This window comes from Ipomoea triloba, chromosome 9, assembly GCF_003576645.1.
Source record: "Ipomoea triloba cultivar NCNSP0323 chromosome 9, ASM357664v1".
Taxonomy (NCBI): Eukaryota; Viridiplantae; Streptophyta; class Magnoliopsida; order Solanales; family Convolvulaceae; genus Ipomoea; species Ipomoea triloba.
In genome coordinates, this window is record NC_044924.1 from 9,474,888 (window position 1) to 9,492,506 (window position 17,619).

Genomic DNA, 17,619 nt, shown 5'->3' on the forward strand with positions numbered 1-17,619 from the left:
ACGTTCAACTCCTCATCAATGCTCCGTTACTGAGCTGAAAGGAATAAAAGGACTCACAACCACATAGTGAGGGGGACACTTCTTACTAGACAAAACAACACTGAATTCATCTGTACACTGAGCACTACGCTCTGAGCAGTACGCTCAATATTGTATTCAAATACTTGATAACACTTAATAATACTCAAATACATACCGGTAACACATTATTACCGTCATTGGTGCTTTCGTTGAGATCCGAGATCAGATCTCAGGCTAAAATCACTAAATCAAAAAACCACTCAGTTCATCTCATCACTATCAATGGCATCTGGATCCAGCAGCTCGCACACACCTAGTCAGGTGAACAAGGGTCACCCCTCGGGTGATCTTCATGAGCAGCTCAACAGTAACCATGGAGGTGACCTTCGCAGCCAACTCAACAACAACAACCGCAGAGAAGGTGACCTCCGTACCCAACTCAACGACAATCATGGTGATGGCCGTACTCCCCTCCCAGCAACTGCTGCTCCCGCCCAGGTGGTGGACCTTCAGGCAGCAGCGCAGGTCATCCAACAGGTGGCGGCGATGATGGCCCAACTAGTCGCAGGAATGCAAGGCCAGATCTTACCGCCACCACCCCCTCTGGAGGAAGAAGTGCAATCTCCGAGGCAAAACAGAACTCTGGGGGTGCAAGGATCCTCCAATAGAGGTCCCCGTGCCCAAGCAGGACAGGCAGTAACCAAACGACCATCCGGAGAAAGGATGGGCGAATCTGGTGGATTGGCTCCGCGTCACTCCACTAGACACAAAACACCACAGGAAGGCCTGGTGGAAAGACTCCAAAGGCAGATAGATGATTTGGAAAAGAAAGTAGAAGCAAGAGAACACTCACCAGAACCGGAGGTAAGAATGGCCGCTCCATTCTCTCCTGACATAATGGAAGTTCCTCTTCCAAAAGACTTTCGACTACCCACCATCAAGGCCTACACTGGAACTTCAGATCCGCGTACCCATATGACAAGATACAAGGCAGCCATGGTCATGATTGGGGCAAGCGATGCCATAATGTGCAGAGCGTTCTTGTCCACTTCGGACGGGACTGCTCAAGATTGGTTTAACACAATCCCAGACTGATTAGTTCAGACTTTTGCAGAGCTATCCAAAAGTTTCTTGTCTTATTTCTCAGGGAGTATACAACATAAGAAACCATTCTCACATCTCGGTGGGGTAAAGCAGGATAAGGGAGAAAGCCTGCGAGACTTCTTAAGCAAATGGAAAAAAGAAGTCAACAACGTATATGACTTCGATTCGAAGGCAGCAATTCTCATCTTCATCCAAGCACTGAGGTCAGGCGATTTCCACAAACAACTGAACACCCACCACCCACGCTCTTATGAAGAACTCATGAGAACGGCCAACCGGTACGCAGACGCAAAAGAGGCTGACAGGAGAAAGAAGGATGAGGAGGAAGGACGAAAGAGTGAGCGACCTGATAAAGCTGGTCTGCCCAGCCAGGCACCACGACCAAACCAACCACCCTCAACGAAGGGAAGAGATGAGCATTCTCGTCTTGCCCCACCGCGGCACTTAACACCGCTTACTCACCCGGTTAGCGTGATTCTAAGTCACGCTGAGGAAATAGGAATGGTGCATTTTCCCTCAGCACCAGCATTCGTTGAGTGTCCGGGACAGTACCAGCATCAACAAAGCCTACCCGACAATGTGTGGCGAAAGGAAGAAGATCCTGAGCCTTCAGCTTCCAACACCAAGAAGAGGAGGTGCGACCTGGGCGAGGAAGCAAGAAACAGTGAGCTAGAGGAAAAGTCCGTGCAACGCAAAAAACATGTAATTCGCTGATGATCGGTCAAAAACTCTCCAATTTGGCCGAAGTCAGTCCTCGGCCAAGTTTTCGGCCAAGTTTGGCCGAGGTCAGTCCTCGTCCAAAATTTAAAAAAAAAAAAACAATAATAATAATATAATTGGCCGAGGTCAGTCCTCGGCCAACACTTGGTCGAGGCCTGACCGCGGCCAACACTTGGTTTGAAGTCGGCCACCTCATGAAGTGGCTCCTCAAGTAGCGTCACCTCATCAAGTGGCGCTGCTCCTCATCAAATAAAAAACTCTATTCCCTTATGGCCGGCACGAGATCCGATCTCGCTAGCTACCTGACGGAAGAGTGTTTTCCTAGGTCAAGCCAGATGCTTGATTTCAAAAACACCACACTCTAGTCCCTTAGGGCTGGCACGAGATCCGATCTCACTAGCTACCTGACGGAGAGCTAACCTTTGACCGAGCCTACGGCTAATCGAAGTGAACTCACACACAGAGCGACAAAAAAAAAAAAAAAAAAAAAAAAGGGCACGTCAAAAAACCTGAACGGGCCGAGGTCACGTACCGTGACTTCGGCCGCGCCGAGGTCACGCGACCTTCGCGCCCGTGATTCGCCCAGTCACGCGACCTCGGCCGTGCCGAAGTCACAAGCCACGTGACCTCGGCACGGTGCCGAGGTAGGAAAAAAAAAAACAAAAAAAAAACAAAAAAAAAAACGGAAAAAAATATTCCAATAAAATTTCCTTCTAGAATCCCACATACAAAATTTTCAGCACAAGTGCCAAGCTGTTACTCCCTAGCTACCTCAGCCGTTCTCGCCAGCTAGGGAGTGGGGGGCTGGTGACAGGGTAATTGGGTACCCGACCCGGAACCATTGTCGTAACCAAGACAGTTGCCGTTCAAACTACCAAGACACCTCACTCCTCAGCATCAATGCGCAACGGTCCAACTCCTCAGCATTGATGGCCAACGTTCAGCTCCTCAGCATTGATGACCGACGTTCAGCTCCTCAGCATTCAACACCTCAGGTATTGATGTCCAACGTTCAACTCCTCATCAATGCTCCGTTACTGAGCTGAAAGGAATAAAAGGACTCACAACCACATAGTGAGGGGGACACTTCTTACTAGACAAAACAACACCGAATTCATCTGTACACTGAGCACTACGCTCTGAGCACTACGCTCAATATTGTATTCAAATACTTGATAACACTTAATAATACTCAAATACATACCGGTAATACATTATTACCGTCAATGACTTATAGTAAAGTCCGTCAGTTCACATAAAAATGATAGGCAACATTATAGGATAGATAATGAATTTTGGCGCAAATGAAATCATGTCAAGTTGTATAAATTTTAGTGCACAAAATTTTAATATAGCATTTTTTCACTTATAGTATAACACAACTTTAAAATGATTTTTTTGGGGGTCTAAGAGATGTATGATATGATTCAAACACGTGTCGATTGCATGAAAATTGGCACCCAAGCCCATCTATTGTATAATGTGAAAGCAGTGCTTATTAAATCATAAAATTTTAATTTATTATACATTATTACGTGTCGTATTTATATTTATTTGTTATAAATTATACATGTAGAAGGTGATATACGGTGTGTGTGTGTATATATATATATATATATATATATATATATATATATATATATATATATATATGTATGTATGTATATACACACACATAACGGATCAAGTGAGAACGGGTATCAAGGAGAGAACGAGAAACCAATCACAGCTGTTTATCTGAAAAGATCTAATGGGTCACAAGCAATTAAAAAAAAACGTTATAACATTTTTGTAAATAATTTAAATTTAAAAGTGCAAGTGATAATAATTTTATAGAGTGTAATATAATATTGCAAATAAAATGTATTAAAAGTGCAACAATATAATGTATTAATGTACACCGAACAACAATATAAATTACACTTATCGTTATCATTAGTAGCATCAAATGTAAATAGTTGCACTTTTAATTGAATTATTGTACTTGCCCTTTAATTTGCACATATTGCTTGCACTTTTAACACATATTACTTGAACTTGAAAATTCGAGTTATTTATAAATATACCACTACATTTTTTTTAAAGAAGATATTTTCAGACCTTCTAGCATCCTTGTTTCCTTTTTCCATATATGTCAGTGAGATTCGGACTCACACTACTGCCTTCAGTCATGACCTTTAAGTTAGGCGACGAACCAACAATAGTAAGGCCGTAGCAATTAAGAATATGGGCAATTAAGTAATATTCTTTACATAGCAATCAGTATTCTGGAATCATGAGGCTAATTTAGATTAGGACTATCTCCTCTACAAAATTTAAATCTTATTTGCAGAAGACCTCACTTGTAGCGGTAAGTAATAGTTTGAAATTAAATAGTGTATTATGGGACAATCATAACCGAGTTAGTCAAATAGGTGACTTAATAACTACGGGGTTCTAAGTTCAACCGGCGATGAAAATTGTCTATTGATTTGAACCAGTCAACTATGGGTAACACTTAAACATGTTTACCTCATTATGGTCATTTATCTGTTAGGGACACAAGGCGAATTGAACTTCTCCAAGTGGGTACCTTCAGTAACTGCTTACACTGAGTTACCTCTTTATGGTCTTTTGTTAGCTACGATCACAATGCGATCTTCATTTAATGTCTACCTACTATGTGGTAGCGATTGCGTATGTTTTATAAATAAAAAAAAGTGTATTATTGGATAGAAGTATTTGGGCATGCGGTGTTGTATATACATAGGTACCTACAGTAATGGGAGGTCAAGTATTGTGCAGTAGAAAGTAAGATTTGGAGGTGTTAGAAAGTAGTTGAAGTTAAGGAGAAAACCCAGGGGCCAAGAAAGGCTTTATATTATAATTATAACACTACTGGCCTGACCCGGTAGTATTTACACAAGTTACAAGTTTTTCATAGTAAGAAAGAAAGAAAGAAAGAATATATGAATGAAATGAAACCTAGAAAACATGGAGTGATTCAGAGCACAGCATCAGGGGTTGTCTGTCCTTGCAGTACTGCCGTTGGATGTGAATTGTATCAGCTGGCTGGACCCCACAACCAATCTGATCTACTGTTACTGCCTACTGCTCTGGTAGGTCAGCCCAAAGAACGCCAGCGTCATACTAACATGGCCTGTACATTTTTTGCTTACCTACACTCCCACACCACACTCTTCATATCTCTATATCTCTCCGTGTGAATACTAACTATACTTTCACACTCATAAATTTCCCAATCAATAAATTACAGAGAAGACTAACTTAGTCGAGATGATTAAGACTATAAATTTATAATCACAAAATGATAAGTTCTTATTCCAATTCTCGTAGCTTGAGCCTTTTTTATGAACAACTTAAACTGATTTACTTTCTTGTGATATTGTATTTCGCTCCTAAGATTCTTATACTCAACGATTTATTAAGTGAAAAAACCAGTCTCTAGTGTCGAAGTATAAGGAAGGAATGAGCATTAGAAGAGGATTATTCAAAAATACTGAGTATAATTTTAGTTGGAGATATGTATAGTATTTTAAAGTGGAATACTAATAAGACAGCGATACAGTGAAATGCAGTGAATATAATGATTGATTTTTTTTCCCGTCACGCAAATACCTTAAAAAGACAACTACTCTCGTACTTCTTTCACCAACATAACCCCCGCCCACTCTCTATTAGTCAAACTTTTCTGCTACTTCCAATACTTCAATTCGACGTCAAAACTTCTAAACCATCGCCGCGCCGCCCGGCCCCTCCGCCGCGAGCTCTGAGAAAAATGCCTGTCAACCATTTCACTCCGGAAGGATTCTGGTTAACTAAACAACACCATTTACCGGCGCCGTCTAACGACAACACTCCCTGTAACCTCGCCGCGACGACGGCGTCCTCCGCCGGGGATTCGAATTCTCAATTCTACCACCACGGCGCCGCCGCTATGTTTGCGGCGCAAAACACGGGGTATAGTTTCAACCTGAACAACAAGAATGAAGACGAGGAAGAGTCCGAGGAACAACAAAGCCAGGCGGCTAAGGAAGAGGAGGAGGAAATGACGATAATACCCAAAGAGCCCTTGTTCGAGAAGCCATTGACTCCCAGCGACGTGGGGAAGCTCAACCGCCTCGTTATCCCCAAACAGCACGCCGAGAAATACTTCCCGCTCACTGGCCAAGAACCCGGCGGCGGCGGCGCCGAAAAAGGCTTGCTATTAACCTTCGAAGACGAGTGCGGGAAAACGTGGCGGTTCCGGTACTCCTATTGGAACAGCAGCCAAAGCTACGTGCTCACTAAAGGCTGGAGCCGTTTCGTGAAGGAAAAACGGCTCGACGCCGGAGACGCCGTGGTGTTCGCGCGCCACCGCGCCGACGCCGAGCGGCTCTTCATCGGCTGGAGGCGGAGAAATAGCTCGGCGGTGCAAGACGGAAATAGTGGGATTAGTGGGGCCGGTGAGGCGAGCACGGTTGGTGGTGGCGGTGGGTGGGCCCCAGCATGGCATCCTTATCCACCACCGGCTACTCCTGCAGCTATTCCATACCAACCTAACTGTCTTCATGCAGGTATCATTTTCTCTTCGCTCACTACATACGCAAAAAAACAAACCCTATCTTTTTTCTTTTTCCCTTTTTTTTTTTTCCCCCAAAAAAATTATTATATTCATACACACATGCACACATGAGCAATATGTATCTATACACACACTCGCACATCGGTGTGCGTGTAAACCACTCTCCAAGTACATGGGAGGATTCCTTAACCTCACCCAAGAAATTGGAAACTTATTTTTAAATATTTACTATTTATTTTCTATATAGGTTTGCATTTTAGACAAAACTAATTCTATGCGCTAGTAAATGCCTTAAATATCCCCATTTAAAAAAAAAAATTAAAAATATCTGTTAAAATACAGTATCTGTTATGTAACTAAATCTAGAAGAGTCACTTCATGCCACTGGATCACGAGGTTTTGAATTAATTATTATTAATTATAGGATCGGTAGCAGGTGTGGTTCCGAGCCAAACGGGTGCGAGTGGGAATTCAAAAAGATCAGTGAGACTGTTTGGGGTGAACTTGGAGTGTGAACCGGAGCCAACCACAGCAGACAGGTCGGTTCAACCCGGCCAGCACCAACCGTTCCAGTATTACGCCAACTCCCATGCTTCCTACAATCACATGGTACGCCCCATTTTGATTACCTTGATTTTGACTAATTTAAAATTGAGAGTTGTGGGGAATATAATCTATTTTAATTTCAAACATTTATCCTAATATCTTTATTAAAGAAATGAAACTTTTTTATTTTCTGCATACTTAATAGTGTGGGGTCAAATTCAAAGATGTTGACTACTCTAATTTCCACATTTGGTTCATAATTGTTCCCCTTAGCGAGACAGAAAGGTGTACAAAATTGTAAAGTTATATGTGTGGGGAGTGGAATTGGGTTAGGTAGAAATAGAAAAGGTGATATATAAAAGAGGTAAAAATCTTTCAAGTTGAGTAAACGTGGTTGAGTTGAACAAGTAAAAGGCTAAAAGCTAGTTTGTGTATAGTACGTAGTGGAAGCAATCAAGTTTGCTACTACTAGTAGTCCATTACTGTTGAATATGATATATATGGTGTTGTAAGCAGTTTTGGGAATTGTGTTCACTTGCTGGAAGATTTGTCACTTCCTTCAAAATCCAAACCCCACTCCCCAACCAAATTCCAATAATATTCAACCTCTCCTTTTCAACCTAGCCCCACTTGGGAATTAAAATCTTACCAAAAACACCACCCAAAGTTTGAATATTGAATAGGAATAGCAACGTGGCAAGTGCGAGTTTTCGATTTTGGAATCTCGTCTCCACACATTTGCCACGCCTTGTCGTTGAAATGGTAACTTTAAGTTAGGTGATTTATCACTCAAGTTAGTTCTGTAGGGCTTGTTTTTAATTCTTGTTAAGGGAAGGCTATTTCCATCTCTAATTCTGCCAAAAATTAAAATTCGACAATAAGTTGTCTTCCTCCCTAATCAAATTAATATAATTTTGCCTCTCGATGCTTAGCATAGTTGGTTTGTTGTCGGATTTAAATGTCACTAAGGATTTAATATAGTTGGTTTGTCATCGGATGTAAAGGTCATAACTGCGGCGGCGGCAATATGGAAATTCAAATCCCACTCGAAACATGTATAGATGGGAAAAAGGTTCAAAGATGTTGGAATGCCTAGATTGGATCTATTGTGCACACATGAAGACTAATATCTGGTTTGTGAGCTGATTATGTGATTCGTGATCTACCACCAGTGGCTATAGGGACGAGATTGGGCGACTTGCGATTTACCTCCGTAGTGACTCTATAAGTTGGATCTTGTGAGTTTAGAATTAGTCAAACGAAGTTGGAATCACCTAAGTATTTTTTTTTAATTAATATAATTTTTAGTATGTAAAGTATATGAAACAAAGGGCAGGTAGGCCGTAGGCGTAGAGATGCTGAGGGAGTCCGTAGTCATTTGGGAAATACGGAATATAAAATAATAGAAGTTCCAAGTCATATGGACTAGCTAGTAGCTAGTAGCTAGTAGCTAGGGAGTCGTGTGAAAGCTGAAAACATTGATACTGCCATATTTCATTAAATATAAGGTTAAGGTGCGTGCGTGTTTCTCATGTCAATCATATCCTTCCAGAGAAGACCAATTTGGTGTGGTCCGGAGACACAGCATGGGTAGATTGAAAACTAACACTACATACATACATACAATTGGCATTTAATAACAATTTTTTTTTTTTTTTTTTGAAAAGAATAACAATTTATTGATTGATTGAATCCTCCGTCACTTTAGTATCAGCCTAACATGTTATTAAAATGGAAAATACTTGGTGTACTCCCAATTTGTACTTTTTCTCACATGCTTTTGATGTAGACACTTTTTTGTGGGCCCATATGATAGAAAATAACCAATCTGAGTAGAATTTGAAAGTATACCTAGTAGAACTCTATTAAAATAATACTTTGTAAATCCCAGTAAAAATGACTAATAATAACACTCAAATTAGTACATTCACAAGTGATTTGATATGATGTGTTGACTGGTCATATAAGTCAGTCTGCATACCAAGTTAATGGCCATACTTGGCATGAATGCTATGCAAACTTTGTAGAGGAAGATGACACATCTATCACCATCACTAATTTAACCAATGGGCCATAGCAAATATAGGTGTACAAGGTGATATATGTACTTATTAATGCCTTTTTGTTTTTCCTTTCCTTTTTTTATTTTTAATGTTTATTTATTTGTATGTGAGGCATCCTCCTCAACTTTATGATTCTGAATCTAATAACTATATACACTGTATGGTTGGAACAGGAGATGAAGTTCTCGAGAGATGTCAACCAGATGAGATTTCAGCAGGGATAAGATCTGTGATGTGACATCTTCTACTGACTACAATGGGCCACTTGGAATTTTAATACTGCAACCAAAAAAAAAAAAGGAAAATACAAAATACAAAATATATAATTAAAGATATGAAAAGAAAAGCTCCCACTTCCCAGATATTCTGCAGATCTTATCTACCCACAAAAGTTTGGTAAAAAACACAGTCGTATTTGACCACCTGCTTTCACAAACAACCAGAATTTTCTATGTAGTTGAGGTGGAGAGAAAAGAACCACAAGTAAAGGGGGTGAAGTGTTGAAAAGGGGAAGATTGATTTTTTCTTTTTTTTGGGGGGGTTGAAGGTGGGGCCCACCATAGGATGTGATGACGTCAGCAATGCCTGATAGGAGTAGTAGTATACTATAGAGAGATTGTGGGTGTAGATGTTTGATGATGGGTTATCCTTATTAATCATCATCATAAATTCATGATTGATGAGCCCATGACACATAAATACATAATGGAGGTTCAAAGCAAAGGGGAAGGTAGGGTTGTCTCAGCACAATGGTATTTCTCAAAAAAAAAAAAAAAAAAAAAAACATCTATGTCACAAAGGGCAATCACTTTTGACTGACTGTTCTTTTTTTTCCCTTTTTTTTTTGTTTTAATTTATATATGTTTATGCTAGTCAATGACAAAAGTTCCAAATTTTATTTTGTGGTTTAAGGTTGTGTACATAAGATGTGATAAGGATAAGTTTGAGAAAATGAGGCTTACCATTGTGACATTTGCATTTTTTTGGGTTCAGATATGCATTGTATTGTGATTGTCAATTGTCATCCAAAAGATCTTTAAACAACTTAACATTTTAAACATAAGAGACCAGCAAATATAAATGTAGTATAAAAGGTATATTGGAACACACATACTATTCCCATAGTACCTCACTATCCAATTGTTATACCATGGACCAAGGTAGAGCCTGTCCAATACAATATACAGATTATGTAATTTCAGTTAGTAAATTATGTATTTATTAGAATTAACATATAATGTACTTACAGTAAATAAATTATATACATATTACGACTATTACAATTAACATATTATATATATAGTTACAGTTAATAAGATATGTACATACAATTTATTTATAGGTACATAATCTGTTAACTAAATGTACATAATATTATGTTAACTACAAGTATATAGTTTGAATGTCGTTTTGGACTAAAGTTCACAATGCAAAGTGGAGTCTGGTCCATGGTATAATTTGCTCTCACTACATCTGCAGGCTTTCTAAATTCTAATTGTATTCGCATGTCCTATACAAGTTGCTAAGTAGATTTCTAGAGTTCAGATGAATAAAGCAAAAAAGATGGGAATTCTTTTGCTCATAAGAAAGCTTTACTTCATTTTCTTTTTTCCAATTGCCACTGTAAGTAAATGGTGCACTTTCATTAGGTTTTACCAGATAGGAATATTCACATTAGCATGGACAAAGTGCTAGTCACTAAGTCAAAATCCAAATAAAGAAGCAATGTTGTATAATTCTGGAGGAGATATTTGCAAGCATAATAGCATACAGAAACTGCAGGGGAAGTAAGACAGTAGAGGAAACTGATCTAAAAATTAATGATTTGCTGACCTAAGTAACTTTTAAATTTTTGCATCAAAATGACAAATGGTGACAATGCATCAATAGCCAGACATATTCAACAACAAAAGGCAGGTTATACAAGTTGAAGCAACTCACATATTTGGCCTCGCCAGTCAAGTTCGCCCTTTATGTACATCCTTTTTCTTCTCGAGATTTATTAGTTTCTTCTTTCTTCTCCGTGACCTGTTGAATACCTTCTTGATATCCTTCAATAAAGCTTTTGAGGGCATCTCTGTATGCTGATGCTCTTGTCATATAAACCCGCTGCAGTGCGGGCCTAAGAGTTTCCATTCCACCTCTTGCAGCCACAGCTAATGCAAAGGTAAACAGTCACATATTAAATTTATTTTTTAAAAAGTAAAAAAAAAATGGTAAAACTAGTCAATACAAAAACATCATTTGATTTACCTAGGTCCTCCAATGTCGAAGGTTCCTTCTCCTTAGTTGTACCATTTTGTTCATGAGTCATGCATTCAGTATATTGCTTCTTTTTATAGTCATTCGGTCGGAGTTCAGGGCCAATGTCCCTTACCCAGCTTGCAGCATAAAGTCTGGATGCTTCCTTCAACACCTGAACAATAATCACAAAATCATAGAAAATGGACAAATTTGGATGATTGATCATATAAACTATCCATCCCTTAATAAAGTTCTTTGGTATTGCCTGTATTGTTAAAGCAGGTATAACATTATTTCCAAATGTTAGGTAATACTCATGTTGGGCAGAGGCCGATAAAGGGCCAAGTCCGACAATCTCCTCTCGAAAATGTGATGGCAGTCTATAAAGATATAAAGTTGCGTCTACGCTACCAGCTATATCTTTTGGCATAATGGTAAGCGTTTGATCTAATAAGTGGTATCAGAACCAAGTCACGGGTTTTGGCCCGCTTAGTGGTAAGCGCTTGATCCTAAAGACTCTAACAAATTTTCAAGAAGCAAGGCCACCAACTGAATTCAAACTGAACAGAAATCAGCAATGTGTAGGCAATCATAACTTCATTTCAAGCAAGAGAGATGTAATTTTTAATGGAAGACAAAAGAGATGAAACAAGTATTACATTGAAGAACACTTACAAGGAAGCGCTCCTTCCAAGTTAATTCCCTACGCTTTTTGATATGAGGAGGGTCAGGTAAAGATGAAGGGAATGCAATTTCCTTCAGGTCATATCGGACATAATCGTATACTTTCCGGCAAACCACCTTCAACTTCATTTCGACTTCTGCAAACAAGAAATTAGTGTTTAACAAGAATTCTTGCTAGCTACTAAATTAAGTAGGGCACAAAACTCAAACAGCAAAGAATAGTGTTTGCGGCAATTGATCAAACATTTGAGGATATCTGATAATGGTTTGTTGTTATTAGAATCCACAGAAGCTGGAGGGGCTCACCAATGCATGAAATCTCAGCTCACTTGACTACGGAGAACTTCTAATTTGGGGTTGCGTCGAATTGAATGCGTTCAGGCGCTTTCACAAAATCTTAGGCCCTCCCTAACCTGATATAGGAGCCATTGTAGAATCTATTAGCCCTTTTAGATGCAATCAAGACTGAGATCATCTACAAGAATCTGGGACCTAACATTGCAGCTTTTGCATCCATGGCGACCAGTAACTCATTGAGAAGAGAACTCCGGGCATCCATGATCCGTTTCGTTGTAAAATTGAGTCGATTTTCAAGTTTGGGTTTGATGGGTTTTATCTCAACCCAAGGATTTCTTGGATAAGTGGAACATGAGCCAAAACTAATAAGGCATTTGATATTTTGACATCAATTAACACGTTTCAATGATTTATTCCTATTTTCTACTTATCACTGTTATGGCATGTATTTCTATAACAGTACAATTATACATTACTTTACAAATATTATACTATTATTTTTTATCAAACAAAATTGTTCTTACATCATTAAAGTTCTACATACACATATATATGCATTTTTGTTCGGTTGGCCTTCTCCGGTGCGATCGTGCAGTTGCTTTAGATGCGTGGCTTTCCTTCTTAAGGTGTGTGATTTATGTGCTTAAGGTGCGTCAGTGGTGAAACTTAAGGTGAGTGAACCTAAAGCTTAAGGCGCGTGATTTTCTTCTTAAGATGCGTAATTGTTGAAACTTAAAGTGTACCATTTTAAAATCTTAGGTGCGTGATTTGTGTACTTAAAATACGTCAGCCTAAAACTTTAGGTGCACATGTTTTTGTTTTTAAGGTAAAACTTTAGGTGCACGTGTTTTTGTTTTTAAGGTACTTTATTTGTGTGCTTAAAGGTGCGTGTTTATATACTTAAGGTGCATCAATGTAATGCTTAAGGTGATAATCGCACAATCGCACAGGAACCCTTCTCCACACTTGAACCCTTAACTCAAACTACTACTACCTCATACAAAATTTATTAAAAAAAAAAAAAAACAAAAACAAAAACAAAAAAAAAATAGACGGTTTTTGCCGGTTACTCCACTGCATGCAAGAAGCCAATGGGAACAATGGGAATACTAATCTAGCATTTACAACAACGGATTTCAAGAATTCAACTTCACTAGGTTACAACTTCTATTGGTGTATGAGATTTTTTATGCTAGTGTCCAAAATAAAAATACGAAAAAAGAGATTGAATTATAAACATAAACGATACTCCAGTAATTCTTGAGTTGAGGGGAGAATTCTACCAATGTGCTTCCTGGTGACCCTGCAGGTAAATGCACCAAAGAAATTGATAGGTGGTTCGACTCAACGGGATCCACTGGTAAGCCGACAATTGGGTTGGAGCAGACGTTCTTATATTCAGCGCCCGAGGACATTGGTGGAACGATGACAAAGCCATCAATAGGTAAGAAAATAGCTCAGACATGGTGAGAATAAGAAACCTTGGTTAGATGGAGTGTTTCAGTGACAATGCCGGTCAACATTACAAATCGATTACTATGAAACAAACATAAACACATCAACCAAACTGCATATCAGTTTCCTGTGACAAGGTATCCACCATTTAACAATGTTCGATTAGGAGTGTACTGTATTTTGTATTTGAGAGGCTTCTATTTCCAGGAAGGGGAGGATGTGAACATGACAATGGAAGTTACATCAGCTTTCTGGGTAACACAGAATTCGAAACCCAAGACTCTTCTCTTTTTGCGACTACTCCCCAGTGCATTACAGGCAAGTAAAATCAATTGCATTGTTAGTGAACATTGAAAATTTCAGGTGGAACTTTAAGTGGGTACTGTCATACAAGTACAGCACCCAAAACAGACCGCAGTCATTGGTGACTAAATACCACTTATCCATGTGAGGTCAGGAGAGACGACCCCCCCTTCAAACCACAGGGAACCAGGCACAATAGCCGATGCTTCATAACACTGCAGCCATTGGTGCCTACCTGGAGGGCCAGACAGTTGGAATAAACTTTTTCATGCCAATATGTTAAAAGGATTCAGAACTATGCTGAAATGAATATGGTGCTTACCTGCCAACAAATCAAAGAATAGCATATCCAAAGTTATCCTAAGTTAGACTATTCGTCGGCCTTCTCATTGGGATTCACCTCGGTTTCCATTTCTTTCACCTTCTCAAGCTGCCTAAGGAGGGCTAGCCTTTCAGGCCCATATGTAGAAGGAATCTGCCAGAAAGGATTAAGAAAGTTTAAGCTTCATAAGATATAGAAACAGAAGATTCAAGAGAGAAGATACATACCAATGCCGGTACATATCTTTGTATTGCAGCCAACATGGCTGCATGCCCAACTGCAGTGACCTGCAAAGGCATATTTTTATCTACACGTCAGCTTTACACTAATTGAGCTTCAAGAGGAAAAATAGTGAATATTAAGTTTCCATCATATAACACCCTGCAATAACTGCTTCAATGCAAATATTCGTCTTTTATTTTTTCCATTTAACAGAAGTCAATCAACTCCAAAGTATGCAGATTTTGTATGTTAGCACATTAAAGAAAGTAGTGACTGGGCATTTGATGCAAGAGTAGAAAAGTGTTTTAATATCCTTTTCTTCTTTACAAATGGAAATTAGAAGATTTTTTCCTCTTATTGACAAGTCAAAAAGTAATTACTACCACCGCCGACTAAGTTGGTCAACACACTATAGGGGATTATGTAATAATATACTTACAGGAAGAAGCATAAGAAAACCAATCGGTATGACAGATGCTAAATCAGTTAAAGTTCTTCTGAGTGCTTGTTTCTCTTTTTCTGTCAATTCATCCCCTATTATGGCCCTCTTAAGCAGCTCCATAGCTGCAGCAACGTCAATAGCAAGAAGCTGTGTGCCTTGCAAAACGTCCTGATAATGCAAAGCTTTGTTATACATTGAGAGAGGTAATCAGTATGCACAAGTTTCATTGTTTTGGATGTTTCTCAGACTTCTATAAGGATATTGTTTCTGAGAGATGACGTGCACACATATATTCCAAGTAGAGAAGGGATTTGCATTCTCTTACCGTGCTTGTTTCTTTTAGTTTCTCCAATGATTTTCCGATAATGTTCTCTTTCTTCTGATGAGGAACAAGTTGAGCACTTTGAGCTGCCATCTGAATTTCCTCCTAAAGTTGAATGCATAAAACAATCTGATCATTTTCTTAACCACAAAGCTTATAAACAACATTGTCGATAGCAAAGAGAAATTATGAGGTTTAACCCACTGAGCATGCAACTGAAACATCATAATCAGGACATAAAAGGTGAATTCATGCCTAGGTTTACCAAAAAAAACCATGTCCAGACCCTAGTCTTCCAGAGCAATTATGCTTCTAACAGTTCAAACCTTTTCTATCCACAATTTCAGTGTCAAGTGTAACAAAATATGTCCCTTTTGAACATCCTATGGAATGTGATTTTTTTTTAACATGCTTTATTACTATTTAGAATTTATTCAGTAATATTCTCAAAACAAAGTAAAGGGAAGGATGTGCAGGATAATTAACCAATTAGGCCAAACAAATATATCAGTACCTTTACTCAGAACCATGACAGAACGGACCCTTTCCCAGGTTACTCATTACTGTAGCTTTTTGGAATTTGCAGTTTGATGTTCATGAATCATTATGCAACTGGATGGTACTTTTGATACACAGCAAGGTAATTTTAATACATTCTAAGTTTGACATTCTTTATCAGATTGAGCCTATTCTTTACATAGCTTAAATACAGCATGTTTGGTTACTTTGGTATGGACAAGCCTTGCTATGGTAGACTGCTAGACCAATATTAAAGCATAGAAGTGAATGGCATTATGAGAATTGAGAATGAATAGGGGAAATGGAAAGAATAGAAGGCAAATCTCTATATATTTAACTAAGCTGCTGAATTAGAGTTAGAGAATACCTCTTCACTTTCATTCCAATCAGCACTTCTTTTAACCCGCCTCTCAAGTTCCATTAGCTCACTCTGTAATATTTTGAATCGCTGAACCTCATTCACTTTGGAGTCAATTGTTCCTGCATCCGGCATTGCTTCTTTAAACCTTCCACCATCCTACATTCAAATACTTACAATCAACTTAGAAGATGAGTATTCTTTAAAAACATTGTGCAAAATGAGACTCCAGAAGCACATTAAAGTAAATTTGCAACTCAGCCATTGGTACTCAGACAAACCAAAGCAAGGTACCATTTCAATAATTTCAAAGCATCAAGCTGCAATACCCTCACTTCAATATGCCACACAATCTTCAGCAGCATGAGAACATAACTCCTTTATTAACATCTTTAATCTTTTCAGTTGATCTAGTCATTATTTCAATCTTAACATTTCATGGAACAATTTTCCTTAAAGATCACTCTCCCCATGTCAGAATAGTTAATCTACTAAAGATCACATAGCAAAATATTTAAGAAAATATTCTGCAACAATTCCAGAATTAAAGACTTGTATACAGCACCCTTTTTTCTGACAGTTGATGGATTGATTTCGGCATTTCAAATCAACATAATACACTCTATACAGTCTATAGGATAAGCATACATTTTCGGTGGGAGCTGGCAATGAACTGTCAGAGGCTTTATTTTGGCTACGTACCAAGAAGCTCCATAGTCCATGTCCCCTGGCAAAATAGTTTCATAACAAGAAATAGTATTTAAGATCTAGTGTGATGCCCACAATAGTAGGAACCCCATGCATGGATATGATTCCAAAATAGAATTAAGAAAATTTTCAACATGCCTGTTGTTCATATCCCTATTATTAGCATTAATGTCATCTTCACCTCTTGAATATTGGTGTTGCTCTTTTATTAAAGATGACGAGCGTGCAGCGGTATCTCCCTAGTTGCTCATCACAAAAAAATTCAAGTAAGACAAAAGCATGCATTATATTATATTATAAATTGCAATTTTTCCAAATAAGTTGAAAACAGCAGAATTCCCAAAACCAAAGGGATAAACTCTGTCAAAAGGTTGACTTCGATTTCTCCAATTTTGATGCTCAAGTTGGAGCTAGATAGATCTCTCTTTCCAGACCCTGTTATTAACTAGACAGTTATGATGGTTGCAAATAATTCTGAGTTATGCCAACCCCTATTTGAATATTGTCATTTGCATAGCAAACTACCCAATTGTAACTTTTGACACAAAGCCATAGGTTGAGAACACCGGAATTGCAGTGGCAGAATCCCATTTCAATGTCTAGCATCTAATTCCTAGAGATTCTGGCATCCATTCCATACAAAATCCCCTTTCACATTCTACAGCCCAACCACCAAAACAAGGCAGTAGCAGCATCGACATCCAGTACCATCACCCCCCCCCCCC

The 17,619-nt window shown here is 38.8% G+C and overlaps 3 protein-coding genes across 7 annotated transcripts in view; 1 reads left to right on the forward strand and 2 right to left on the reverse strand.

The window, feature by feature from the left end:
- The first annotated feature begins 5,414 nt into the window (after positions 1-5,414).
- On the forward strand, positions 5,415-9,990 carry LOC116030130 (B3 domain-containing protein At2g36080-like). 2 transcript variants are annotated; one of them, XM_031272286.1, is made up of 3 exons: positions 5,415-6,401; positions 6,846-7,018; positions 9,192-9,990. In XM_031272286.1, the coding sequence occupies exons 1-3, from the start codon at positions 5,432-5,434 to the stop codon at positions 9,240-9,242; spliced, it is 1,194 nt and encodes a 397-aa protein (XP_031128146.1). In that variant the 5' UTR covers positions 5,415-5,431; the 3' UTR covers positions 9,243-9,990. The 2 variants fall into 2 exon arrangements, with proteins under 2 accessions (XP_031128146.1, XP_031128145.1); XM_031272285.1 differs by having other exon boundaries at positions 5,418-6,401; positions 6,834-7,018.
- Positions 9,991-10,436: 446 nt separating this feature from the next.
- Positions 10,437-12,661, reverse strand: LOC116030159. 2 transcript variants are annotated; one of them, XM_031272324.1, is made up of 5 exons: positions 12,253-12,661; positions 11,938-12,083; positions 11,272-11,434; positions 10,960-11,174; positions 10,437-10,639 (listed from the first exon to the last, which is right to left on the reverse strand). In XM_031272324.1, the coding sequence occupies exons 2-4, from the start codon at positions 12,073-12,075 to the stop codon at positions 10,990-10,992; spliced, it is 486 nt and encodes a 161-aa protein (XP_031128184.1). In that variant the 5' UTR covers positions 12,076-12,083; positions 12,253-12,661; the 3' UTR covers positions 10,437-10,639; positions 10,960-10,989. The 2 variants fall into 2 exon arrangements, with proteins under 2 accessions (XP_031128184.1, XP_031128185.1); XM_031272325.1 differs by lacking the exon at positions 10,437-10,639 and having other exon boundaries at positions 10,825-11,174; positions 12,253-12,359; positions 12,444-12,661.
- A 667-nt stretch (positions 12,662-13,328) lies between these two features.
- The window catches only part of LOC116030112, a 13,458-nt gene continuing 9,167 nt past the window's right edge, over positions 13,329-17,619 (reverse strand). The window contains exons 12-19 of one of the 3 annotated variants that reach the window (XM_031272249.1): positions 17,033-17,133; positions 16,835-16,913; positions 16,196-16,345; positions 15,313-15,414; positions 14,985-15,155; positions 14,551-14,610; positions 14,324-14,476; positions 13,329-14,252 (exon numbers count right to left, since the gene is read on the reverse strand). In XM_031272249.1, the coding sequence (XP_031128109.1) occupies positions 14,372-14,476; positions 14,551-14,610; positions 14,985-15,155; positions 15,313-15,414; positions 16,196-16,345; positions 16,835-16,913; positions 17,033-17,133 (768 nt within the window). In that variant the 3' untranslated portion in view covers positions 13,329-14,252; positions 14,324-14,371. The remainder of the gene's footprint in view (positions 14,253-14,323; positions 14,477-14,550; positions 14,611-14,984; positions 15,156-15,312; positions 15,415-16,195; positions 16,346-16,834; positions 16,914-17,032; positions 17,134-17,619) is intronic. The other 2 variants (XM_031272248.1, XM_031272250.1) reach the window with 2 other exon arrangements.

Bases quoted from the DNA above. Each gene is read 5' to 3' on its own strand.
- LOC116030130 (XM_031272285.1), top strand. From the start codon at position 5,432: ATGATTGATTTTTTTTCCCGTCACGCAAATACCTTAAAAAGACAACTA. The intron at 6,402-6,833 runs GTATCATTTTCT...TATTAATTATAG, and splicing joins ACCTAACTGTCTTCATGCAG to GATCGGTAGCAGGTGTGGTT. The intron at 7,019-9,191 runs GTACGCCCCATT...TGGTTGGAACAG, and splicing joins ATGCTTCCTACAATCACATG to GAGATGAAGTTCTCGAGAGA.
- LOC116030159 (XM_031272324.1), bottom strand. From the start codon at position 12,075: ATGAAGTTGAAGGTGGTTTGCCGGAAAGTATACGATTATGTCCGATAT. The intron at 11,435-11,937 runs GTAAGTGTTCTT...ATTATTGTTCAG, and splicing joins CTTGGAAGGAGCGCTTCCTT to GTGTTGAAGGAAGCATCCAG. The intron at 11,175-11,271 runs GTAAATCAAATG...CCTTTGCATTAG, and splicing joins TTCGACATTGGAGGACCTAG to CTGTGGCTGCAAGAGGTGGA.